This window comes from Coturnix japonica, chromosome 14 (genome assembly GCF_054131305.1).
Source record: "Coturnix japonica strain WE chromosome 14, WE-NBRP24, whole genome shotgun sequence".
Classification (NCBI taxonomy): domain Eukaryota; kingdom Metazoa; phylum Chordata; class Aves; order Galliformes; family Phasianidae; genus Coturnix; species Coturnix japonica.
Window position 1 is genome coordinate 3,002,616 of NC_140676.1, and position 26,921 is coordinate 3,029,536.

Below are 26,921 nucleotides of genomic sequence, written 5' to 3' on the forward strand. Positions count from 1 at the left end.
CTCATGGCCTCATCTCTTTGCAAGACCCTTTCATGTGACAGATCCCATGATGAATGCCTGGAGGCTGCACTGGACCACATTACTTATTTTTTCAGAGCTGCCGTCTGTGCCAAATGTTGGCCAGACACTCAGACACTCAGACAGAGTTTCCCAATTAGCAGAGTTGTGGGGCTGATGCCTGGGGCTGCATCTGTGTGCCCTGTGCATTACTACAGCTGAGATCTGGCTAGGCCCACATAGCTCAGGGCAGGTAACCACCTCAGCCATAAGGCAAGGTGGAAGCAGCTGGTCCTTCTTGAAAGACATGATTTCCCTCAGTTCCTCTTGCTTGGCTGCGAAGGCGGCTGCTTGGGTGTTTAGTCCTTTCATCCTTTTGTGGCCCGGGCAGATCTGGAGCCTCCAGAGTGACTCATTTGGGTTATGCCACAGGCCTTGGCTTCCTTAGTCTCAGCAGGGAGCAACTCCACACACTGACCATGGTGGATCCCAAAGGACATTGGTTTGTGGGGCCGGCTCCTGGCGCAACTCGGACTCCAGGTGAGCCCTTGCGTCATTGGCATCTCCAGCCTCTCTCAAGCCTTGGGCTTATGGCAGTCTCAGTGTAACTCCAGAGATTGCCTTGCCCTTTTCCCTCTGCTCGCCACAGATGCATCTCATGTCCTTGTCCTTGCAGCTGCTTTGTGTCCCACAGACTTTCTTTGCACCTTTCATAAACTTTGCCACTTTTGCTGCCTATACAAAATAGCCTTCCTCCACAGCACAAGTGCGTTTAATCTCCCTCAGCCCTTGAAAGAAAATATTCTTCTAATTTTACTCCTGCAGTAACCTCTTGTCTCCCCTCACAGTTACTTTCTGGCTGGTGGTTGCTTCTGAGATCTTTTATAATATTTCAGTGTTCTTTGAGCAGTGGCACTTGCATGCTGCATCCAGAAATGGATGATGAAAGCCATATGCGAAGAAATGGTCCTCCTCTGAAGAGCTCACAGACTGCAGGTGGTGATGAGGAAAAGATGGATTCCCAAAGCAGCTACTTGGCATTATTGGCAGCAGTGATCTGAAAAGGTACGGAGATGAATGTGTGCTTCTTTTGAATTAGTCTATGCTATGATTACCGTGATAGCAGGGAGAGGAAAGTGATATCCCCCACTGGTTTTCTATCCTCAGATACATTTTTTTTTTGGTCATTGAAAGCAGCAGAGGGTAAAATCCACATCACTTCTGAAATGCCCCATGCAGCAATTGAACTGCAAGATCCAAACCCAAGCTTGGCTATTGCTCAAAACACAGGCTGGCAAATGGAGGGAAATGCTGATTCGTTCAGCAGGAGAGTGCTGGTAGCATGCCAGTCTGTATGACTGCTTCTGCTCCCAGAAAGCATCAGCTATCAAAAGACTGTGGACAGTTTCCTGTAGGGTCATTGCACACAGCATCATTTTGCAGCCGTTGTGATGACAGGCAGTGAAACAGATCAGAATTTGAATAGGAGATGTCCTCTAATGGAACACAAAGCTGAGTGCTACCTTGGTCTGGCTAGCAAAGCCAAACAAGCCGTTCTTGTATTGGGTTTTTCTTTTTCTTTTTTTTTTTTTTTTCTTTTTCATTTTCTTGGAAAAGACATTATTTGAACACTTAGCAGCTTCCATTTATTTCCCCAGCTCTGCATATTTCCCCTTGATTTTGTCTCTGATGGCAGAAAGACCCAACCAGACTGCAGCTTTGTTTGGCATCAAACTTGCCTCCTGAGATGATCACACAAGAAGTCTTTTATCACTTTGGCGGCTGAGAGCCAGAGCTGCTTGTGATGGAAGTCGCTGGGACTGTAACCCTGGGTCGTCGTGGGATGAGAGTCAAGCTTGGCCTGTCAGCAAGGCGAGTTGCAGCAGTCTGAGCCCCTGCCAGGACACGTCAGTACTTCTGAGCGTGCTTCCCCCGGTGCTGCTCTCATTAAGGAAAAGGTATGAAATCCACATCTAAGTTGCACTAGTCCTTTAAAAAAATGAAGTGTTGTCTAAAATAAAAATCCTGTCCAGAATCATGGTCTAATATAAATTCAATTCTATAAATTGAACCTCCTCTGCGCTCACTGCCTAATAACCTCTTAGTTTTCTTACTGATCTAGTTCAACTTCTGTGCTATCGGCACTGTTATCCTCAGCGCTGTCACTTCTGCTTAATGCCCAGGTTTGTGTCAAGGAGGACGTGTCCTGCTGAACTCCTCAGGTCTCCAAGGCTGAAGTCACCCTTCCTTGCAGCTTCCCCAGTTCATTTTCATAACATGCTTACCACATCTTGAGGACAAGATGCTGACACAGCCAGAGAAGTGCTGCCATCAGTTGCATTTCCCAGGAGTGAGGAAGTTGTTTCCTTTTCCCAGTCATGTTTTGCTGAAGAAATAACTTAAAAGGGAAGAAGAAAAACACACATTATTGTGTTAGTGAGATGGAAAACAGCTTTCTGTGGCTTCCAGGTATTTATGTGCCATTGCCTCTACAGTGCCATTAGCAACAGTATTGCCTGCTCCTGATTATTAAGTATGGACAGTTTTGCAATAGCTGCGTGCACTGTACCTTTGCAAGCAGTGCCTTTTCCCTGTCTGTCCTTATGGCTTGGTTTATTTGTATGCAAGGCAACCGCAATGTTTATCATGGCTTCCTATCAGCTGTACAGACTCAGAGCAGAATCAGCTGTGTGCACATGTCCTTTACCATGAGAGCTTCAGTTTTTGGGAGGTAGGCTCTTGGGCAGATCCTATGAGATCTGGTGTTTCTTACTTATGTTTCTAGACAGAGTACTGCCTATGCATAGACTATAAGGGCACATGGGTATAGAATAAGAAAGGAAAAAGCATGTTTGTTTGTTTTCTGGTCTCCCTGTAGAATGGGTCTAAAACAGAATTATCATTCACTATGAAAAAACAAAACAAAACAAAACCTGACAAAAACATTCTCGTACTTGTAAAAAAAATTCTCATATATTTTTCAGGGTATTGCAAAGACTTGCAAGGCTCCTCCCCTCTCCTTCCCCTCCTCACCCCAAATACTTCCATTTTTGGCTAAAAAAAAATCTCAAGTTTGAGAATTTTCTAACCATCAATGTCAGCCAAAACCCAGGCCCTTTGCTCTGATTTTTCCACTTAATTTTTGAAGTATTTTCTGGCAAAACAAAAATATTGTTTTGATGGAAAATTTTCAACCAGCTCTGCTCACAAGTTTCTGCCAATGGTCATACAGGCAAAACAGTGCATCTTCCAAGAGGGGAGACTGTCCGAGAGGGCCGAACACGAGGCAGGCAGTGACTAATGCTTCCCTCCCCAGCCGTGTGCCCCAGCCAGCACTGTGCTGTTCTGCAGGCTGCAACCTTTGGTGAGACCCATCTTTCTAGAGGCGTTTCTGGTCTAAATTTCTCTTGGCAAGTCAGCTCCATAATTCAGGTATTTATTTTGCCCAGTTGAGGGAAGGTGTGGGTGGCACAGTAGGATCACCAAGAGACCACAAGACTTGGAAGAGAGATATTCTGCACTTCTTATCCACGTTAACTAATACTTGGACTCCTGCAGGCAAGTACCAGCTGGCTGGGAGAGGTGGGGAGATGGGGCCTAGTCCAGCTCACTATCAAAACAAACTTCCCTGTGCTATTGTTGAACAGAGCTGTTTAGAAATACCAGCGGCTGAGCCATGCACAGGCATGAGCAGTCTCCAGTGTAACCCCTGAGAAGCTCTGTAGGCAAGGTTCTAAATTGACTGGTAGACTGAAATGACACCAGTCACATCACTGATGTGCGTCTGTTACCCATCTGTCTCTTGGGAAGGTTGTTCTCACACTGAATGTGGAGCATGAATTCAAGGGAAGCTCAGCTACTCTCAGGAAGATATTCCTGCAGAGACAGGCAGAAACTAAATTTCAGTATTTGGCTTCAGGAGCCAAAAAAGCTTCTGCACACTGGCTACTTGAGCAGTATCCTCTGAGGACAGCCATTCTGCAGCAGACCCTAATAGTTGCCAAGTACTCTGAGATCTTCCAATGAAAGGATTTTTAGATGTGGAAAAGTTTATAGCCCTTCTCTGACCATTGGTGATTTTAGTGGGTTAAGTTAGGAACAGGAAATACAGTGACTAGAGGAAAGCCATTAATATTAAATTCCAGCTTTTGCCAGATAGTCTTATGTTATCTTTGCTCTTTCATGAAATACTTTCCAGTTTTCCTCGCAGGGCATTTGTTAGAGGGGTAGCAACTGAGGAGCTGTGTCTTGGCACATCTCCACCTGCTTTTCTGTAGCACTGCACATTTGTGCTATGGGATTTTAAGAATTTCCTTTGCCTTTAGAATTGATATGCAAACAGTCAGCTGTACAGACATCAATCTGACCAGTAGACATGCTGCGTGACCCAAGAAATAATACAGGTGGCCAGCACCATGCTGGTGACTCCAGAATTTCTGGAGAAAACAGATTTGTTTTACTATGTCTAGAAGATGGGAGGTCCTGTATACACCATCCAGTAATGTAATCTGCTGTGCTTGACTGATCACAAAACACCCACCAGGATTTCCCTAACAGCACTCTTGGTTATTGCCAAGGAAAGCAAAGGTTTGTAAGGAATGTGAGCCATGACCTTGCCACCTCAAAAATAGCTTGGAGATCTCAGGATGCTCATTTCAGCAGCCGAGCATACATCCCCTTCGTGCTATACCAAGTCTGCCAGGTTGATAGGAACCAGAACCTTCCATCTCCAGCCTGCACAGTGATCTAAGTAACCTTTCATGCCAGAGCAAACATAGAGCCCTGTGCAGTCAGCATACAGTTCTGCCAGCGTCCCTTTCTTCAACTCCTCAAATAGTCATTGACTCTGTTGTGCTAAAAGCAGCTGGGATACAGTTTCTGTAAAATGGGCCATCTTAATTTTCCTGTCTGCCATGTTGCTGTAAGTGACACTATGCATTTGTACTGCCATGTGATAGGTATAGGTTGAGAGATATTAAGACAGGAGAGATGAAAGTTTCCAGCTGCATAATCCTGTTCATGCCATCTCTCCCACTAGCGGCTTCATCAGGGCCAAAAGCCGTATGATTGAGCTGTAGTGTATGTTGTAGACAGATGTTGAAGCCTGGAGAGTCTCATATCATTAAGCAGGTTGTTATCCGGGGCAGTAAACCTTTCTGTTAAAAAGAAGCCTTTTATTTCCCATTGATACTTGTCAGGTGGCAAGAAGAACCATTCTCCTGTCCCACAAGGCCCTAGCTGCAGACACTGCCTTGGAAGTGAAGCTTGCTTTCATGGCTACGGCAAAGGAATGGGAAGCACGAGATCTGGCATGAAGTCCTCTTCCCACTGAAGCCAGTGGGATGTTTGCCATTGGCTTTAGGGAAAGCCAAGATTTCGGTCTGCAGCCAGATTGCTGGTGTGTTGTGCTATGCTGTGTGCAGGACCAGAAAAGGTTCTCGATTTCCTGATGAAGCTGTTACTGCCTCAGCTCCTCTGCTGCAGAGAGCTGCCTCTCACCTGATGTTGCTCCCTGCTTATCTCCCTGTTTTGAAGTCTTATTCTTAGGCTAGAAACTCTTTGAGGAAGAGATTGGTTGTATGATTTGTGCCTGCTTGTATTGTCCCACATCTGGGGCTTCTGGTCATGTCCACTGCCAATACATCCCCTCCATCGTGGATGGTGGATGATGCAAGAGGATGGCATAATGCAGCAATGAAGAGCTGCAAATAGGTGGTTTGAATTAAGTAAAACATATGGGGTTTTCTCCAGGTAAAGAACTTGAATCAGCTTTAGAATTTTGCTCTGTGTGATTCAAGAGAATCTGAAGAGACTGTGAAAAAGGCACAGACAGGCCTCCCTGTTTCAGACCTTCACAGCATGGTTTGCTGAGGGGTCTTGATTTTAAAAGCACCTCTTCTTGTCATGTCTCCACTCTGTCAAGGTCAGGTGGGAGCGAAATTGTGTTAGTGATGAGCAGTGATGGTATAAGTATCCATGAACCTGACAGAAAACCTTGGTGCTGCAGGGTTGGCTGTGTTATGTAGTACATAATATAGTGCTCCTCTGATGCATTGGAAGGCCTTGTTCTCTCCTCTGAAATGCAGGTAAAGGAAGTCAGCACAGAGCAAACTGAAATTGTTACACCAAGCAGCCCCATTTTGGCCTATGTAAGTCCTGCTGGTTTTATTTGAATGGACGCATGGTGGAGCCTCTCTATGTCAAGGAAAAGCCACTGCAAGCAATTCTCACTCTTTATTTGTATTTCTCCCTGATGTCTTTTCCCATTCATCCTGTGGGTTTGGTCTCTACTGCCCCTCTCTGGAAATATCTGTAAATGCATCATATCTATGAAAAGGCATGAAGGTTTAGAGGTTTATCTCCTGGACCAAGAAACTGCCCTGGCTTTTCTCGCTTCTTTAGGTGCCACATGTTTTGCAGCATCTTCCCCTCCTGTTCAGCATCACCTTGTGTTCTCTGGCCATCTGGGACGTGCTCCTGTTCCCTTGACATTTCCACAAAGAGTAGCTGGTGCGAGAAGCTTTCTGGTAAGTTGAAAGTCTTCTGATAGATTTCCAGCCAAGCAAGAAGTTTGTAAGTGCGGGTTCTTAAAGTCCAAGTTAATGTTGGTCATGTTGAGATCCACAGGTAGCACTTTTACTGTGATTTTCCCTCAGCAGCTTGAAGCAAAGCTACCCCAAAGTTCAGCAAAGTACAGCAGCATGCCCCAGTGTCACCTCTTTAAGCACAGAAATCCTTAGAGTCAGACATGCACTTACCCATAGTAATAAATGGGGAAGAATAGGAAGGTGTCTTCAGTTTTAAGGACTGAGGCAAAGGGGTTGGTTCTGTGTGGTGTTCATCTTGTGACAATCACTTTAATTTTCATAGTAGTTCCTCTCCCTACCTTTTTTTTTTCTTTCTTTTTTTCCCCCCACTTGTACATGTTCTGATTTCAGCACAAAAGGGACAAAATCAAAAGTGAGAAGAGCACAGGATCCTGGCTGTTTTTAAAGGCCAGGCATCATTGCCAGCGTAGACTCGCTCTCCCATGTACCACGTTGGTGATGTCCTCATGAGCACAACCCAGCAACCAACTTCTCTCTGACCTTTGTGGAATTGACCGTGGTGGAACTCTCTTTTTGATTCCGGATCCTGGACCTAGAAACTTTTCCTTGCAAGGTTGGTGTCTACATGGTGAGCCCCAGCTTGGGCCCATGAGCAGCTGTAAACGCAGCCTGCTCCCTAGACTACTTACCCACCAATTGCATGAGCATGTGAAGTGCAAGAGATCCTGTAGCTGCAGAGGCTTTCCTAGCCCTTGCCTAAAGAATAATAATAATAATAACAGTAACATTTTTGAGGCATTTCTTTTCCTTTATCATCTGAGTAGGTCCCTAGCACCATGTTAGAAGTCCTCTGCTGCCCACTGGGGCCCCTCTCTTCATGGTCCATGTGGCCTAAAGGAAAGGAGAAGGTTTTCCCAGAAGAACGTACCCATTCCTTGGCTCCAGTTAGAGAAAATTTATTGCTGACGATGTTCTTCCTTGCATTGGCTCAGCTGAGAGCCTGATTAGCTATTTCCCAGTCATCTTGAAGCCCAAGGCCCATGTTTCTTTAATTTTGTCCAATCTGTCAGATACTTTGGGAAATGGCTGGGAGTATTGTAAAGCAGCTTCTGGCAGTGAAGAGTCCCAGGGAAGGATCACATAGACTCCTGGTAATCATTCTCAGGCTGTCCGTTGAAACCCTGCCTATGCAAAGATCCAGGGAACTTCATCATTAACCAGCAGGGACACAGTAGAAAAAGGCACTGGTCAGCTTTTTCTCCTTTTCTGTAGAAGATTTGGCGGGTTGTGCTTTGCTTGGTACCTGGTGATCATGCTGGTAGTGCTCGTGTGTAAGCTACTGTTCATTGTTTGTAATTGCAGCATTAGTAGATCTTTACTGGCAGCCAGACACATCTTTCATTGCTTAATGCTTGCTCTCCCCAGTTTCCCATTGCTGGGATCAGGCTGTGCCACGTGCATCAGCAATGGGTGAATCAATTAATTCCCTGCAACTCAGGGAATAGCAGAAGTACCATTAAAGTGTTGCATGGCTGTGGATTTATGAACACTTTGAACTCTCCGAAAGAACAAGAGTTCCCCGAGATTATGGACTGAAGTGAATAGAAGACAGCAGCTGTCAGAACAGTTCCTTGGATGTCCTTAATGATGTTTGCTTAGCACCTCCGGCATCTTCAGGGGCCACTTCACTGCCCAGTTATTTAAAAGGGCAGAGCCAGCTTGGGGCTGGGACCCTTCTGTTGCTCCTTGTGCAGGACACAGTTGTATCCGCCAAGGCTGTGCTCAGCCCTAGATTTGCTGTAAGATACAATCTCATTTTTTCCAATTTTCCTCCCCGCAAATTAGTTTAAAGGGAATGAAGGCAGTGATCTTGCTACATCTCAGTGCATTACTAGCCAGCTCAAATGACTCCTCACTGTCTTTTCTTCTACATGAGACTCTTAATGCCCTAAGTCTTTGCATGTTCTGGCACAAAGCCCAACTGAAGCATGAGCTCCAACAGAAGTTTTAAATTTAAAGCTGTTCTTTTGGCTTCAGAAAGTCGCAGATTGAAGCTGAGAGATGCATTTCAGCTGTTTACTTGCAGTTCTGCAACAGCCCTGTTGTGCTATTGCTCACGCCTCCATCAGGCAGTTGTATTAACAGCACTTTCCAATTAAAGTAGTAGCCTTAGTTACAAAGTAACTTGGCTATTTATCTGATTATTATTTTGTAAGTGCTCATGAGGCACAGAGCTGGTTTGTTTCCTATCCCTCATTATAATCAACCCATCATCGTTTCTGGTGACTGGGATTCCTTCTGCTGTTTTTTATTTCTTGCCTCTTTGAGCAACAGCTTGTGTCACCACTCAGACACCTCACACAGTGTGGAGTGCTGATGGGAGAGACCAGGTGAATATCAGGTAGATAAGCAACTCCTGCAGTTCTGCTCACCTCCAGCAGCAAGAAAGATCCTGCTGTGGAAACAGTGCTGTCAGGCAATCAATCACAGAGCCTTGCTATGTAAATTAGGGCCACTTCCCTGACCCAAGTGCTCCTACTCTGAAAATGTAGCCTTTAACGCATTCACTGCCAAGATCAAGGCTTTTCCCCATCACCTGAACATTCAGAATCTCTGAGATAATAAATGATGTCACATGAACCCTGCATCTCTCTTCTGATGCAGTCAAATCCTTTGCATTTCACTCCATCCTGCCTGCAGTGCAACAAGCTCAGCAGGCTCCTGCAGTGGTGGGCAGCGGGGTCTGAACCGAGCCCTGGGATTTTCACTCCCTCCATATTTGCCATTGCAGACAATGGTGCCACTGTCTGCCAGTTGAATGCTCTTTGTAACACGAGCACAGAGTGCTTGGACTGGAACTGCGGGGACAGGAGGAAGACCAGATGCAGTGACAAAGGCGCAGGTTTCCGGGCTGTGAGGCCACAAAGCTCCTCTCTCCAAGGATACACTTTTCCCACAGTGTTGTCAGCCGTGACTGTCACTTTGGCCTTGTCTCCAACACAGTGACCCTCGAATTTTGAGACACCTCAGTTACACGAGACCTTGCAAGGATGCAACAGCCACAAGTTCCTGCAAGTCTGACAAGAAAGCAAAGCCTGCTGCTGCCCCCGTGTGTTACTTGCTCATTACTGTTGCCATGCACTAGTAAAGATGGGAGAATCCTGTTTGGGAGAATGAAGACTAGCCAAGCTAAGCACAGCTTAACCATTTCGGGTACTGAGGTCAAAGGTTTTGAACAGGAAGACCTTTTGGTTTTCTCTGTTCTTCACATTTAAGAAATTGCAAAGTTGGGTTGGACATGTTTGGGAGTGAGACAAGCTGGAGCATGCAGTGCAAAAAAGCACAGAGAAGTCATCGTCCATCCTGTAAGGATGCATGTGCAATGTTCACAGACTGCCATGCATTGCTGAGCGATATCAGATATCAGCACAGTGTGTTCAGGCTTGTTGGCCCAGGCTGCGAGGAGTGCAGAATGAGAGACAGCTCTTGGCAAGCTGTGCTCACATGATAAGGTCATTGGAAAGGCAAGTGATGCTTTCAGCAACCTGCCTTTCCCCAGTATCAGCACCAGCTTGAGCGAAGGCTCACTTTGTGCTCCTGTAATGTACTGCACTCCACATGATGCCAAGGACAAAAGCTTCCTCCCAGATGCACTGAAGAAGTGTTCTTCCAACCAGTGTCCCAGTCCCCGGCTTCCCACCCTTCTTGGCCATGTCATGTTCCTGTTTCGAACCATTAAATTTAGATTTAATTTAAATTCTCTCTGGACTAGTGGCAGCTCTCAGGCAGAAGGGAGAACAAGCTGTGTGTAGCTACTGGCTGTCTGCTGCTTCCCAGCAGTTACCATTTACCTTCTGGACATTCATTACAGTTCTCACAGCTTTATCCTTTGCTGGGGCTGCATTTGCTCATGACACCGGAGTAAACCAGTCCTAGAAGCTGCCTGAAACCTTACCTAGTAGGTAAGCCAGTTCACATGGAGCCAGTGCGTGGCTCAGGGCATTGTGCAGACTGATGGCTCCAACCATCACTAGCATAGTTTCATGAAAATGGGGTACTGCCTATTTGCCATACCTACACCAAGAGCCTTGTTGGCCCCGGCACCATTATCAGATGGGTCAAGGAGCAGTGCCTCAGCAGAACGTTGTCCACTGAGTGCCCTAGACACTGCTAAGAGCTCTCTGAGAATATATGAAGGAACAATATATGCTGGCAGGGCTTACATGCTCCAGCAGTTGGGGATTGCAAACACATGCTTCAGCTATGCAAGAAATCTCTGACTTGTTCTGAATGCGATTCAGCCTGGATTTCTTCCCAGGAACATTCCTGTTCTTCACAACTTACCAGTTGCAGGAAGGGGGGTGGAGGAGCAGGGTTTTACTAGTACTCAGGATTTTAAGAGTAAAGGAGAGGAAAGGGAACAAATCTTATGGCGTGTTCCCCAGCCAAATTCTTCCATAAGGACAGGGTGTGGAGTATGGGTTCCAGGATCTGGCACAATCCCAAGGAAATACAAACTTCAAAATTAAAACCACTTTTAATTTGTCATTTGTTTTTATATAAAGAGTAAGTATCTGTTTTTTCTTAAGTAATTCAGTCTCTGCTATCACATAAACCAGGCGGCCGGAGCCAAGCACAGAACTAGGGCTCTGAGCAAAGACACGTTACCTCCTCCAGGACACGGCAGCGCTGCTTGGATCTGCACTGTGGATCCCAAGATGAAAGTCTCAATCCTGAGTCACAGCGCGGTTGCAAACTTAGTCATGATAGGTGGGAGTAATCTGATGTCTGAGCTGGAGACGAGCGATGAATCTGCATGTTTATTGAATACCTGCTGTGTTACAAGGAGGGGGAAAAAACTTGAGAGGGTGAACATGAGAGCTGTATTTCTTCCCTGGGAGAAGGCAGAGGTGCAGTGTGCCCACAGCTTCAACACAATGACACAGAGGGTTGACAAAATCAACCCCTAATCCATCACTTCGTTCCTTGTTTTAAACACAGGACCCCTGGAGGCTGTAGGTGGCAGGAGTGATGTGGAACTGCCTGTGGTTGAGTTTGGAACCTGCAGTGAGACATGCCCTGCCAAGTGGAGAGCATTTGAGAAGTGAGGTGGAGCCCAGCGCTACCAAACATGCACTTAGAGTAACCCCCAAAGCTCAATTATGTATATGCCTGTTATTAATTTAATTTAACTCAAGTTTTCTTTCCTAAGTCGTGTGCCTGGTGTATCCGTCTCTTAACCATGTATGTAATTCACTCAAAGGTGTACATAGTACTCACGTAAGCTTAGTCACTTACATGGCAGAGTATTATTTTGCTCTATTTGGCTCACACTTCTGAATGTAAAACAGGAGGTAACTTCACCTACACGTACCTCAGCGATACCACAAGTATCAGCAGATTTCTCCTGCCTCACTGTGCTCCTTTGGAGTCTGTGGCATTGGAGCTCAGCTGTACAGCAATAACTGCTTGTAACTGAGAAGCAGACGCTACAGAAGTGTTTCTTTAGCTCGTGCTGTGGTCTATCAGGATTTCAGGACTATAGTTCAGTATTTGTCAGGGTTCCCACCTCCATCCCACCCCCCCTTGTGGCTCCGCTCAGCTCGGGCCCTTTAAGAGGCGGCGGGCGGAGCTGTGTGAGGATGTGATGGCTGCCCGCTCCGCCCCGAACATAGAGCGGCCATAGCGGGGCCATAGCGGCCTGCTCGGGGTTATTACAGCGCTTAACTGAGGGTTTATCGGACGGTGGGTTAATGTTGGTCAGTTCTATCTGTTGGAGGTGGATGCTGCTCTCGGCCCCGCTGTTCTATGGGCTCGTTGCCGTAGTGAGGGATTCCTGCATTAAGCGGCCGCCTTTCTCTTATTTGTTGTTAGGAAATGCTGGGATTCGTGCTGTGGAGCACAGCGTTGTTCTGTGGCGGTTTGACCTGAAAAAGAGATGACGAAGTTATGTAAAAATTGTAACATCTGTTTTGTTCCAGGTGCTGCTGTAAATGATGAGGTTGAACGAGAACAGGATCAGACCCTTCCAGGCTCCGGTCACCATCCACAACTACCCGGGAGGGCAGGTCTACGTGTTCCCCAATGGCCGCTCGGACTCGGAGGAGTCAGAGGAGGAGCTGAACGTGATGGAGCTGCGGCCCAGGGGCAGGGAGCAGCAGCAGGGCAGCAAAGCACGGAGCAGGGCTGGGGATGTGGTGCTTCTGGAGAGAGAAGTCACCGAGGACGACAATCTGAACAAGCTTGCCCTGCAGTACGGCTGTAAAGTAAGTGTTGTCTCTCATTGCTCTTGTTTGAATTGCTTCAGAGATCTGTTGTACACGTAGAGTGCCTCTCGGAGTTGTGTGTGGGCTCCTTGCTGTCTGAGTTTGCTCTGTGTATTTCATGAATGGCCAATGGCTGGGAGAAAGGGAGCAGGAGAGTGGTAAAAAAAGAGCTGTTGAGCTGAGAGCCACGGAAGGTGCCATCCGGTGTGACATGGTTTCCTAGTTAACATGGATGACCTCAGTGAAGCCATGATTTGTCCTTGTTTATTTAAGGGAGGGCGTAAAGTTGGAAGCTGAGTACAGAGGTGAGGGTGAGAGCGCTGCCCTCTCCGGGGTTACAGGTTGGAAACTAATTGAACAGCGTTAAGAAATGCTGCTCGGATGGGGCCTGGGCTGGATTTCCCTTTTTGTTTCCTCTTTTGAGGAGCTGCTGGCTCTGAGGTGGACCTAGAATAGGAGAGATGCCACGTGGGTCACAGCCGCTGTGCAGGGGGCCTTGGATGGCTCCTGGTGTGGTTCAGCTGCAGGCAGAGAACAGCACACACACAGACTGTCTCTGCCTTTGGAATGTACTGCAAAGCACACGTCTGACATTCTGGGTCTGATAGGAAAAAATGGCAACCCTAACAACCTGATGTGAATGTTAGGAATCCCCCATTGCTTAGCAATTACGGCTTTATTTTTTGAGCCTCCTTTTACCTACAAGCTCCTTTATCTACAAGCCGTGCTGTGATTAAGAAGTTGCATAATGGAAGCATTTGGACAGTGGCCTGGTTGGTGATAATGATACGCTACTGGCTGAACTGTTGCAATACTATTGCGCTGTCTTGCTTAATAACACAGCTGTAATGTACAGCTGAAGCAAGAGGGCTTAGAGAAGCTGAGACAATTCCTCCCCTCCCATTCCCTTAGAAACAAAAACAAAACAAAGAACCTTCTAGATCCTGCTGATGAGCTGGTGCTTGTGAAGGAGAGAGAGCCTGGTAGGGCTTAAAGAGGCTTTGATTGCAGGCAGCGGAGCCCTGGCAGATGGGCTCCTGTGGTGTAAGTGAGGAGGACTCCAGCAGTCAGAACGTCCTGCCTCCCTTCAGAAAGCACAGTCCTGTTCCCATTGCATTGGGGAGAGGTGGAAATCCTGACTGGGGATCTGTGTGTTTGGTTACAGGCTGACACCGGTCAGTATCAATGTAGTGAGTAGGATCTGCACAGTTAAGCAGCTCCTGAAAGAATCTGGGATGTCAATAAAGAAGATTTTTAGCTGCAAAAAAAAACGTGACTGTGTTTGAAAATTCCAGGATGAGCTTTCCTTGAAATTAATGAGTTGGTTTGGGATTCATCGTGGCCTGTTTGGGGTGGGGGAATTGGGGCAGTGCAAGGAAGTTTAGTTTGTGCAACAGGTGACTTGGCAGAGCTGCAGAGCTCTGCAGATTCTCGTTTTTACTCTGGACCATCCATATTCTGGTCCTGCTTGTGGCACAGTTTTCAGCTGGGCTCACTGCAGCCAGGAGTGAGTGCAAATAACAGACCTAAATGTCTTGCTCAGCCCAGTGCTGTGCGCTCTTCCCTTCAGCTTTGTTGTTTTTGTGTGCTCTACTTTCTGGAGCTTTAGCACAGCACTGCGTTTTGATTGCAGGCACTGCAGGGGATGTTTACTGTCCCAGTAATCTGTTTGCATTGGAAGAGAACAGAAAATTGAGGCACGGCTTCAGATAGGAGGCTTAGTGTCAGATTGTTATTTCATAACAAAGTAATTTGGGAGAGTTTAATTCCTGATGCTGTGCTGAGGGAAGCTGTGAGGAGTCTGATCCAGCAGCTGAGGATCCCCTTAGCTTCAGGGGCAGCAGATTAGGGTCTGCATTGAACACCCCATTTCCAGATGTCTCAGGCTGTGCAGAGTAAACATGACGTTCAGGGATCCATCTCCCCTCTCCCTTCCAGTGCTGTCCTGCGGCACAGCTGTGACATAACAGACCTGCATGTGGAACTGAGGCTCCCAGACAGCGTGGGCTGAGGGGAGAACAGGGTGCAGCTGTGCAGGCAGAGCCCTGCAGGGCAGGGAGCCTTTCCCTCCTGGCTGGGGTGGTCCCAGGCTGCTCCATGAGCAGCAGAGCCTGCAGGCAGCAGGGAGAGGGTTGTGTTCCTGTAGCACCTGTTTGGAAGCTGCTATAGGGCTGCCCTCTACTTACCTGTGTGTTGCCTTTTATAAGGGCAGATCTTTGCCATGAGCTCTCAAGTGATGCTGGAGCTTCATTGCAGGAAGAAAAGCACTTACTTTATTGGTTTTAATCCTCATGGTTTCATTGGTAGCCTGACATTTGTGAGTGTGCAGTCAGTGCCCGTCATGCAGCAATGTACTACACTTCTAAAAGAATAAGTCAGACATTCTGTGTGTGGTGTGATGGAGGTGCTGGGTCTCTTTGGGTCAGGGTCCTGCTGTTCCCTGTGCTTTGCCTCCTTCAGCCTTTCCTTTGAGATTCTTCCACACCTGCCTGGCTGCTTTGGTTTGCTGCTTGCGTGTGTTGATGGGCCTGTTTGTTGTCTTTGATAGCTGTAGGGGGCTATCAGTGCACGCTGTATTGAGCTGCCTTCTCTTTACTTAACATCAAATAAGGAAATGCTGCCTTACTGCTGACTTTGCTTTCTGATCCTAGTGGTCCTTGTTGACCTTTGCTGTGTGTATGGTGCCTTCTTTCTTGCTGTTCTCATTGCTGTTTGCGTGACTAAGCTGGGTGCAAAGACCAGGCACAGGTGTGGACCCTTGGCTGATGGTTTGTTAGCAAACACCAACATCCAGAGCTGCTCACAGATGGACGTCATTGCCTTAAATGTTTATCACCAGGGGTGGGATAAATGAGCTGCATGGAGCAGTTATGCAGGGGGGAGGCTCAGCACTGTGAGCAGAGGGAGCTCGTGTCTGCATGGGAGCAGTGCCTGCTGTTCTCTCCCAGCCTGCAATCTTGCTTTCAGAGCTGCAGTGTGCTCCAAAGATGCTGTTGCTGTTTGCCTCTCGCTCGTGCTGCAGTTTTCCCCTCACCTTCAGCACTTTTCTGCTCTTTAAGGTGTAGCTGCTTTCAAAAGGTTTGCTCCAAAGACTCTTCTTGCTATAACCTGGATTTAAAAAGTAAGTGAGAGAAAGGTAATGAAAGCAAAGAGAGAGGAAAAACTTGGTAAGAAAAACACAGCTCCCAGGAGGTGTGAAAGCAGCGTGGATGTGGGTGTGGTGGGTGTACATGTAATGACGTAACAGGAGCAGCTTTAAGCTGCAGCACCTGGAGCACTTCTGCAACTGCTGGAAAATCTCTGAAGAACAGTAAGCTGCTTGTTTTTACCTTCAGGCTGCTTTTGTAGCCACTCCTTGCTTTGGCACTAGTGGAAGATTGGGTCGTTTTGAACTAATACTCGATGTCCTTTTTGGATCTTGCAGGTCGCAGACATCAAACGTGTCAACAACTTCATCAGGGAGCAGGACCTGTACGCCTTGAAGTCCATCAAGATCCCGGTGAAGACCCACGGGTTGCTGACAGAGAGCAGGGAGGAGCTGAGGCCGCTCCCGGCTGTGCGCTCCCAGAGCGGTGTGACGCTGGTGGATGTGCCGGAGCCCGGCGCTGCTGGCAGCGGCTGTGCTGACGGTGGGCAGCTGTTGGACTATTTCAGGGGCATCGACAAGAGCATCCAGGACGCCGTGCAGGCCGAGGCGCAGCTGAATGCTGAGTTGTGCATGGAGGCACCGGAGAGGCCGCTGGTTGAGCCGGGGAAGAGGGAGAGCAGTAATGGTGCAGACTGTGGGATCCAGTGGTGGAACGCAGTTTTTATTATGCTTTTGGTAGGAATTGTCTTGCCAGTATTTTATATCATCTATTTTAAAACACAAGAGAATGGCCCGGCGACCCACACCTCCAACACAACAACCTCCAATATTTCAGCAGATGGATTGGAAGGGAAACTACTACAAAGCTCCGTTGTAGAAAAAAACCCTAAGGGGGAGATACAGCCAAACACAGCCTCTCCTCCCAGCACTGACGCCCATAAGATGGTGACTCTGACCCGAGTGCATTCGGGGGGATAACACTACAGATATTTCCATGTTCTTTTTTAAAGTAGTCAATGTAGTTCTGAGCTTGACTGAACTGAAGATGTGATTTTATGGAATAATAAGGCTGCTCTGTTGCTTTTGAACCAACAGGCAGCCGGGTGTGCATTTGTGAACTCTGATGAGGGAAAGTATTTTGAGGCAGTTTGCTCTTCTTGCTTCAGGTATTTCTGAAGAGTGGTTTTGTCTAAGAAGCCGAACCCATTATGTCTGTGATAGAGTGCAGTGCTCTTCTCAATGGTTTATTTGGTGTGGGGAAGTCCAGCTGTCACCTGCCTTTGCCTTAAATCCATCATGGTGCATCTCAGATGTCACATTGCAGTCATGGACTTGGGTTTGTACTTGTTTGTACTCTTCAAATGAGAGTGCTGCTGAGTTTGGCTACAAAGACCAGCAAAGGAGCTCAACGTTGTGTCAGGTTGTCACAGAAAGGTGGTGTATCAAATCCTTTCTAGATGGGGACAGGGAAGCTGCTGTCTGCTCTGAGTAAATAGGGCTGGATGGAGGTTTGTGTGGCTGAGCTGTCCATAAGCCTGATACATGAGCTATGTCAGTGAACACTATGTGCTGGAAGTGAGGAGCAGTGAGGCTTTGGGGGAGAGTTTTGCTGCAGATAATTGTCCTCAAAACTTAATTCAACAAATTCAGGGACTGCAGACAGAGGTGAACTCGCCTGGAGCTGAATGCTGAGGCATGAAACCCCCAGGGAGGGGACAAGGCCATAACCCAGCAGCAGCAGCTGGTTGTGTGGGCTCATGGTGAACCTCGGGGCTGTGCACACAGCGGGGGAGGCAGAGCTGCTGGGCAGGCACACACAGGGCAGTTTGTCTTTGCTCCGCACTGCAGCCTCCCCAGCATTTGCTGTGTTCCCAGCAGCTCAGCAAGTTGCCTGCAGGAAAAAAGCACAGAATCCATTTGTGGCAAAGCTGCAGAGGTCAGAGCTGAGCTGCTGGAGCAGCAGAGGGCACTGCTGCCTGGGGGCTGTGGAGGGGTCACAGCAAGAGCCCTGGCTGCAGTGTTGGGTTTTGATGCTGAACCTCATGTCTGTGGCCGTGCATTACCACGTGTAAGTTGGTTCAGGTTTTGTTGGTTGTTTTTTGTGTTGTTGGGGTTTTTGGTTGGTTTTTTTTTTTTTTAATCCTTTCAGTTGCTGCCTAAAACTGAGCAGAAGTGAAGGAGCAGCCTGTGATGGCACCTCCTGCATCGCACAGAAGGTCTGGGGAAAGGAGCTTTACATTGAAGCGAGCAGAGCCCTGTGGTGTTACACTGTAACCCGGGGCTCCCGCAGCCTTAAACTGCGCTCAGGCTTTGCTGAGCAAACTTAGTTGTGGATGGGGAACCTGAAGTATCTTGTAACGGGGAAAAAAAAGCTTGTATTTTCTTCTGTGAAGGAAAAGAATCCCTTGTGGGTGGGAGGAGGGGGGTCGTAATGTTTTTAAATGAGGTGAGATGAAATAAAAGCACAAGGGGCACTTAACCCACCCCAGGCTGCGTGTTGGGTGTTTGTTTCTCAGTTTGTTGGCTGGGATGTGGTGGTTTCTTGGTGTGCTGAGGATGATGCGCCTCACAGGATAACACGGAGCACTGCAAAGTTTAAGCATTCCCAGCATGTTGTGATGTCACGTTTGTTTGTGCCAAAGCCTTTGTTTTGCAGAGGTTGGGCAGCAGCGCTGGGACCTTTTGCTGCTCACAGCAGCAGAGCCCGGGACACGGAGCACAGCAGAACTGCAGCAGCAGGGAGCACCGGCGGAGAGGGGCAGGTGAGTGCATCATTAATGGCCTTATGATGTTCTTCTCTGTAAGTGCTTTATAATCTTAGAGTGCTTCTGTTCTTGACTCGAGTGTCCAAAGGAAATAAATACAGTGATTGAATGAGCTGTGGGTACCTCAGGGCCGAACCTGGTGAGGGTTTGGGTGCTGCAGGGGGAGCAGACAGGGGCTGTGCTCTGCAAACACGACAGAGGCTGGAGTACACAGTAAAAGCCAGTATCTTTACTTTAGTGAATGCAGGATACAAATATTTTACAACAACCTCTAGCATTTTTCTTAACCATTTGATAAAAAGTTCACTAGAATATTTATTGTATATTGAAGAAAAAACAACACATTCAGGGAAAAAATCGAGATTAACTTATTTTTTTCTTAAAAGATTCGTCTCAAGGATGGCAACAAAGTCCAGCTTGTGCCGCCAAACGGCTTATCATCATTAAACCGTGAACAGCTTCTTTGTGAACTGTTGACTACAAACATTTACCAAATACATAAATCTCTTTTAAAAAAGCCATTTTAAATATAGCAAAGCAGTGTTCTCTTGCACAGCAAAGTGAAGAAAGTTTCTACTAAGATTTAAACGTTTACATTGAAGTCTTTCTTTCACATTCGAATTTAACTTCTTCCCACGATGGGCTGTTAGGAGTTGTTATGTTCCTTATTTACTATGTATTTCTTGTGCGCACAGCAATTCAAGGTTGGGAGCTTTTAGTGTCCTCGGAGTGAAAGCAAAGGCTGAAGCGTTGGGACAAATCCCTGGCGGGGACTTTTAAATAAGTGTGAATTTGTAACTACTAAAGTGAGAGCTGGGAGATGGAGAGGTGATCGATTGATTGGTCACAACAGGAGATAGATAGATAGATAGACAGATAGATAGATAGAAATCTGAAGTCGCTCAGGCCTCAATGGGTTCAAACCAGGATTGGATTCACTTGAAACTTCAATATATTTACTTAGTTAAAAAAAGTATTTGTCAGCGGTTGAAATATCTGTGCTGCGTCTTTGTCTCGTTACAAAACATCTTTACAATTGCTAAAAAAAGTCTGTTCCAAAGTTAAGTTACCTGTAATTACAAACCAGGATTCCCATTTATTCGGGGGCGGGATGTTCTCCCGCTGGGATGGAGCGCGCTCAGCATCTCCTGCCGGGGCTGTGGAGGGGCTGTGGAGGGGATGGGGCGCGGGCAGCACCACAACAGCCCCGTCTGCGGCTCCTAGGAACGAACGTGTCGGGTTTTTAATTCAGAGGTGCAATTTCGATACAAACTCTAACCCTTATGTAGCTTTTTCTTTAAGAAAACAGTAATAGTACTGTTTACAAACCTGCATAGAAATAAAGACTATTGAGATACAGTCAGCAAAGCCATCTCGTAAGGCACACAAGAAAATAGACAGTAAATGTGAATGCAGAACTCCCACTCAGATGTACAGCAAAGTTCATATATGTGCATAAATAATGAAGAAAACCACATAGCTTTTCCAAGCATTAAAGGGATCTCCACAGTGGTAACTGAGTTCGGACACTTGGGAAATAGTGAGTGCTGGGAGAAAAGTCTCCGTGCCCTCCAGGCTCCCACAGCCGGGACTGAAGGACATCACAGCTGGGAGATGGAGCGAGTCGCCATGATCTCCAGTCACACCTTACAGCCAACAGCCATGAAGGCAGCTGAGCTGCCCCTGTGGGAACACATGGGGTTTTTGTTTCTCGCACCCCTTTGTTAAAATATCCATTAATTACTTTAAAAAAAATCTGGCAAAATGCTTTTATAAATATCAGGGGTTACTGATGAGGGTTTTCAGTAACAAAATAGCACGGCTGTATTTTTTTTTCCTTCCCCAGAACCACCAGCAGTAGCAAATTCATTCAGATGTACGTAATTTGGTTCCCAGCATGAAAGAACACGCAGGAAGGGGATCTGTGTGGAGCCAGGAGCGGGCACGAGATGCCCACGGAGCAGGACAGCTCCATTAAATGCCCACGGAGCAGGACGGCTCCACCGAGCGCTGCTGGTTCCCCTGCAGGTGGGTGCTGCTTCCAGCTCTGGCTGCCCTTCCCCTTCCCGCAGCTCAAAGAGTTCTGCATGTCTCCCTCTGAAGCTGCGGCTTTATCCCAAACCATTTACCACCTCAGGAGCCCTTTGTGCTCATCTGATATGTGTTCTTTATTTCCCTAGCAGGACAAATCAGGTCAAGCTTTTTCCACCGTGTTTGTTTGCTCCTCAGAAGAGGTTTTAAACCAATGCCGTCAGATGCGTTGTAGCAGATGTGTTATATTTATGCAGGATGAACTTAACGCCGGGTTTGTTTGTTTGTTTTTTGCCACTTTGCTATTTATATACATATATATAAAATGTATAATGAAGCTTAACCATACAGCACAGAGATTACAATTTAACGGCACACATTCACCACCAGTGAGGGGGAACAACCCCTTTATACACCCTCTGAAAAATCTGGATAATAATATTAATAATAATTAAAATCCAAAGAAAGTACAGTATATTTAACAAAATAGTAAATATTAAACAGTGAATACTCTACTTAATAAGGACCTCGCCTTTCTCAAGTCGGCGTCAATCCACAAAAATAGACTTTTATATCTGGTGACCGTACAATACAGAGGTACTTACACCAAGGTGATCATATCTTTAGGATGCTATATACACGACGAGTTTGGCTCAAATTTCAATTTACATAGAAGTGTTCATGGCTTATTTTTCCCCCAAGGTTCCGCCTGCAAGTTTTTCCTTTTCATCTCTGAAAGCAAAAACTAGAAAGTCAAAATAAGATAAAACTATACTCTACAAAAAAGCTACAACGTACAGCTTTGGCTTATATAAATAATTCATAGCAGAATGTGTTCAAAAGTACTGTATATAACTTTATATATAGTCTTCAATTCATTCGGGTATTGTTTTCTTTAATATAAAATATACACGAGCTAAAATCCGCTTCTATATTTCTCAAAGGTACGAACGTAAAAACAAATTTGTCCAACATATCCCAATTATAACTTAATATATTACTTTTACTTTGTTAATGCTCTATTTCCTAGGCTAATATCTTCTGAATATTTCATGCGAGTTCTCTATTCTGCCTTTCTCTCACTCGTTAAAAAAATCACTTCTTTGACCCAATACTATTTTTTTTTTTTTTGCACGTGCAAAACAGGGTTTTTGTTTTTTTATTTTCTCTAGCATCAGCCCTTCTCCATGCACCCTCTGCAATAGAGACCCATGCCAGGTGGGGTAATATAAAGGTCATTTTATGTACAGTATTGCTTTCTTCTTCCTGCTTTTCTACTGCTCTGCTGCTACAAAGCATTATTTCTTAACTACGAGTAACCATACAGCTTTAATAAAACACACAGGGACGTTACTACAGGCGAGCCCTCTTGGTTTCTGCAATCTAGTGTGGTAGGATTATAATACGGGTACAATGTTTCTTTGCAAAACAGGTTATATTATTAAAACAACAAGTCCAGGTAAGTGCCAGACTAGATCAATACCTATAGGATTGTTCTGTTACGTTTTACCATGGGACATCTGCAGCTATACAAGAAGTTTGTAATAAGTGCCTGATGATTCTGTGTATGCTACACACACTAGCACATATATATGCATGTGAAGATATATATATGCACGTATGTATATACATATAAATATACTTATTTCATGTCCTTATTTATAAATTTAGATATGTCAGGACAGTTCATTTTGAGAGCACAAAACTGAAGAGGCAACACCGCAAGTTTATGTCACCCACGTGTCCATCCTCATTCGTTTTACTGACGGACTCTCCCTATCTTCTGAATTTGGTGGCCTTCCCAGCACCACAGGAGAGTGGAAATCGCTGCGTGGATCCTCCCGGTCGCTGCCGTCGTAGGAGCTGCTGGAGCTGCTGAGGCTGTCGACAGGAGAGCGGCCCAACTCCTGGCGCTGCGGTGGCTGCTGTGGGGGCTGCGGGGGCTGCGGCTGCTGCGGGGGCTGCTGCGGGAACCCAGAGGGAGTTACGCGGTCCCGGGGAGGTGAAATCGGTTCCGATTTGATGTTGATGTTTTGGTTGGTGTTAATGGATAGATTTGAACCCTGAGATAACTGGCTGCCAGAACTGGGGGAACAAAACCAAAAGGAAGAAATGAGAAAAGGTGAGAGCGGAAAAGAAAGCGACAGTTGACGCATCTGCTGGACAGTGCTGCCATGTAGTTCAACATCCTTGAAACACGCATGTAAATAAATGCCACTTACTGATGGGAAAAAACATCAATTAAAGACCTGAAGTACTTGTATGGACATTAAGCACAAACAGCAATAGTTTGCCATTCCAAGCACTGAAGTTAATTGTGTCAGTAACTTCAGTAAGGAGGTGATCCCTGCAGGGATGGGGCCCTTCAGCTTCAGGACTGAGCGAAGGGGCCACAGAGGATACAACACAGGCACAGAACTCCTGCAGCCAGCGGGACAACTGGAAAAGCAATGTGCCATTGGCAGCAGAAAAAAAAGCAAAATGGTTTTGTGTTATGTATTTCCCAGTGCAGATTATTCACCTTGAAGCTCCCCACCATGCAGTACTAAACTACTACAGATCTACTTACACGAGGGAGCTGAGGGTTGCTGGACCAAGATGGTGCTGCTGCCAGGCAGATACCTGCCCTAAAGACAGCATTCCTGGGGAGTTAAATCCCTGCAAGGCAGACAGGTCTGCACTAGTCAAGGAGTAATCTGAGGAAAGAACAAAGAAGTATATTAACAGATTTATTTATGTATACTTACATATATAAACACATACGAGCATATGTCATACAGACATAGACAAACATAAAGGCTTTCTGCTCAGAGCACCTAAAGGCAGGCGGCCCAAAGGGGTGCTGTGAGCAAAGGCACTGCAGCATCTCTGTACCGAATGAAATAATAAAGGCATTACTCAGAAATACAACTTACTTAAATGAATAATAGGAAAACCAACACGTTCCTGATCACCAGTCAATGTCAGGATATAATGCTCAGACAGTTCTCACTTCTCATTTGCACACAGGGAGTTATTTTCATTTTACCATCACCACACTCTGCTTTTCTTTCAGGTTCAAAACCAAAGCTGCAAATACTTGTCTGCTTTCAGTTATCACGTAACATCGCTTCTTTAAAATAATTTCTGGCATCAAGAGGGTAAGACAAAAAGCTGGGAGCCAGACGTACATCACCTGCAGGGTAACCACACATTCCACTCCAGCAGGACTGCCGGGTTCCTGTCCCAGCATTGGCCTAAAATGCCAAATCCATCACAGTCGATCTCTCTCAGTCTCCCCCTGCCCACACACCGACTCGTTCTTTGTGCAACATGTCAGAGTTTCCCTCTCATTGCCCCACAGAGGGAGGCCAGCAGCCGCGCTGCTCAGAGATGCAGAAGAAGCACTGCATGGATCTCCATGAGGACACCAGCAATCCCAGCTGCAGCCCAGCACACTATGCTAATCATGCTGCCTTTTTGTTTCTTCTCAGCTGGTATTTTGTACCCTGCAGTAATCTGAGATTTGCATGACAAATATAATCCAGCCCTCCAATGATGAGGACATGGACTCAAACCACAGAGCTCCTGGAGCCATGACAATCAGCAACATGTGGGCATAAACCAGGCAACTATTTTGGCTCAAAGTCAAATTTCTTTTTTTTAAGACCCCTGCAAGGCTCTGTCTAATAGAGACAATCTCAAAGTCCCCATGCAAAACAAAGCCCTGCATGCAGTGGGTGCACAGCAGTGCCTCTAAGGCAAACCAATGCAGATAGAGCACTAATAGCAGCTAATGGGCACACTGGTACAGTTGTAGGTAGGGTAAATGAGACCAAAACAGACCCAGTTGTTGAGCTGACAGATGGCTACAGGTAGGAACTAACAGAACATCCTGAAGACCTTTAAAGCCTTTTTGTCAGGAAAATGGTTCTGCGTGGATGGCACTGGTTCTGCTCCCTCTTTCAGAACAGACTCCTGATGGTGCCCATCCTTGCAGAAAACAAACACAAAAAGCCTTTGTTTAATTCAAGTTCTTGCTACTTCCTACATACACGAAATAAAGTTGCTTTGGATTTGCCCTGACCTTTGCACAAAGCCGTGCTTTGCTTCCTGCTCTGCCCTCTTGGGCTTTTCTGCCCAGCAGAACCTCCTGACAGGAGGCACAAAGAAGGAAAGACAGAAGGGACGAGCTCAGGTACCAGCAGCTCAGCCTGAGCTTCCGCTGCCCACAGGACATGAGACAGCCCTGAAACAACGGCACATGTGTCCTCTCAAAAGGAACACTGCCATGTTCTAAAAAATGGCTTAATTTGTAATGCATCATTCACTGCCTTGTCTGTTCTATGGGTTCAGAGCTCAGCACGCACTACAGGCTGCCTCAAATCTCAGCCCACAAGGAGCATTCACACACCACCAGAAATCTTACAGAAGTTTTCTTGCATAACAATGCCACCAAAGAAACACATCTACAGACTTATTGGCAGAGTATTCAATACGACTGGACTTGAATTCTGCTTGGTGTATATAATAGATAACTGAAAGCCTACCAAGTAAGATTTCAATGTTACTACTGCCAACACAATGCTGCCCAGGTCAGAAATTCCTGTTCTAACAGATATTATAGCATTTACATTGGAATGTCCTAACTAGATTTCACCTAAACAGAACAGCACAATGGGCAATTATTTCCTTTGCTTTAATGCTTGCTTTTAAGCTACAGCAAACGTAACTCAAACCACCATGTCCCCGCCTCACTCTGGAGATCACAGCCAAAGAGGAAGGGCTTTTGGTGAACTGGAGGCCCTCCCTGAATCCAGCTCCCTGGTGCCACGGGAACTCAGCAGAGTGCAAGGCTCAGTACCAGCACTGTGTCAGTGGGAGGTTGTCACCTCTCAGATGGACAGCGAGAACACCACAGCGACAAGGCAATGCTTCCATTGTGTCCCTGCCTGCATTCAGCTGTGCACAACTTGACTGAAAGCTTCTTCCGCCTGTAAGTCCCAACATTTACACGTTTTACATTCAGAAAGCTCATTTTTGGATGAATAAAAGCCTTCATTTCAATTGAGCAGCAAAATAAAGCCAAGTGTCACAGAAATGCAAATTTTCCTGGGCTTATGAATCACAAAACCTGGTGCATCCGAGGAATCGCGGCGCACACAATGCTTACCAGTGTTGTAGGCAGTGGGCATGGCCGAGTACACGAGTCCCTGCGGCGGCAAGCTGGGAGTTGTCACAGACACCACGGGGGTAGCGAGGGGCTGCGTGGACTGAGAACTGCTTATCCTTTGGGTGTTCTATAAACGATGGAAAATAACAGCATGCCTTGTGAGAGCAGTCAGAGCAACGGGAACTTACGTGCTAACAGACAAACAGCGCTCAAATAAAACGTGTCACTTAGCTTTGTATTTCAATTAGCAGCACATAGCTTTAGTCAGGATGGATTTTCTAAACGAACGTCAACATTTCAAGATTCAACCAAAAATGATCTCGGCAAACAGAAATGAAAAAGGTAAAACTCACTGGTCCTGAGCGTGCACATCTCAACAGTGTTCATCTCATGAAGGACAAGAACTTCATGCAATTTCTTAGGGATACATACAACAATTCTCAAGTTCTTAAGTGACTGAAGGGCTACAAGCCTTATTTTTAAAGAGGATCTAACACAGATGGCGAGGTGCAGCTCCATTAGGGAACAGAGCCCACCTTCCAGCTGTTGATCTGACTGTCACATCTCAGCCGCCAGCTCTGACCCTGTGCTGACTACACCTGCCTGACAGGAGCACAGTGATGGTGCACAGTCCTGCTGATAAGACCTTGGCCAGGACAAGGTCCTGCTGTTCCCATGGCTCCTGAGGAACCGGTGAAGCATCTGTTATAGTGCAGATACGTTTCAGAGCAAATGACATTTGAGTTAATGCAGAACAACTGTGCTTTCTGACAGGAAAAACAGCCCAACTCCACAGTCTCACATTATCTGTTCTCGCTGTAGGTGTGAGCAGTCTTTCTTTGCCATATACTGGAGTGAACATCTGTAGCAAACATATCACTCACATTAAGCTCTTCAACAGAATGTGCTGTTTAGAAAACCTTACATTAAATATTGTACTGAGTGCCAGCAGACAGCACAGTGCTCTGTCACAGACATACAGCTCTCAGTGGATGCAGTGCTGCGGGGTTTCTTTTTAAGCAAGAGATGCTTCATTTTACTGACATAACACCTCCTTTCCCTTTCCTTGCTCTC

The 26,921-nt window shown here is 46.4% G+C and overlaps 2 protein-coding genes across 42 annotated transcripts in view; one reads left to right on the top strand and one right to left on the bottom strand.

The window, feature by feature from the left end:
* Positions 1–12,218: 12,218 nt before the first annotated feature.
* Positions 12,219–18,387, top strand: LYSMD4 (LysM domain containing 4). 3 transcript variants are annotated; one of them, XM_015873175.3, is made up of 3 exons: positions 12,219–12,290; positions 12,527–12,811; positions 16,236–18,387. In XM_015873175.3, exons 2-3 carry the CDS (start codon positions 12,539–12,541, stop codon positions 16,875–16,877), a joined length of 915 nt encoding a protein of 304 aa, XP_015728661.2. In that variant the 5' UTR covers positions 12,219–12,290; positions 12,527–12,538; the 3' UTR covers positions 16,878–18,387. The 3 variants fall into 3 exon arrangements, with proteins under 3 accessions (XP_015728661.2, XP_085371457.1, XP_015728659.2); XM_085515331.1 differs by having other exon boundaries at positions 12,219–12,255; XM_015873173.3 differs by having other exon boundaries at positions 12,219–12,811.
* A 484-nt stretch (positions 18,388–18,871) lies between these two features.
* The window catches only part of MEF2A (myocyte enhancer factor 2A), an 87,635-nt gene continuing 79,585 nt past the window's right edge, over positions 18,872–26,921 (bottom strand). For 23 of the 39 annotated variants that reach the window (XM_085515269.1, XM_085515270.1, XM_085515271.1 and 20 more), the window contains 4 exons: positions 25,848–25,974; positions 23,265–23,391; positions 22,436–22,780; positions 18,872–21,427 (listed from right to left, as the gene is read on the bottom strand). In XM_085515269.1, the coding sequence (XP_085371395.1) occupies positions 21,382–21,427; positions 22,436–22,780; positions 23,265–23,391; positions 25,848–25,974 (645 nt within the window). In that variant the 3' untranslated portion in view covers positions 18,872–21,381. Of the gene's footprint in view, positions 22,781–23,264; positions 23,392–25,847; positions 25,975–26,921 lie in introns of all 39 variants that reach the window. The other 16 variants (XM_085515300.1, XM_085515298.1, XM_085515295.1 and 13 more) reach the window with 3 other exon arrangements.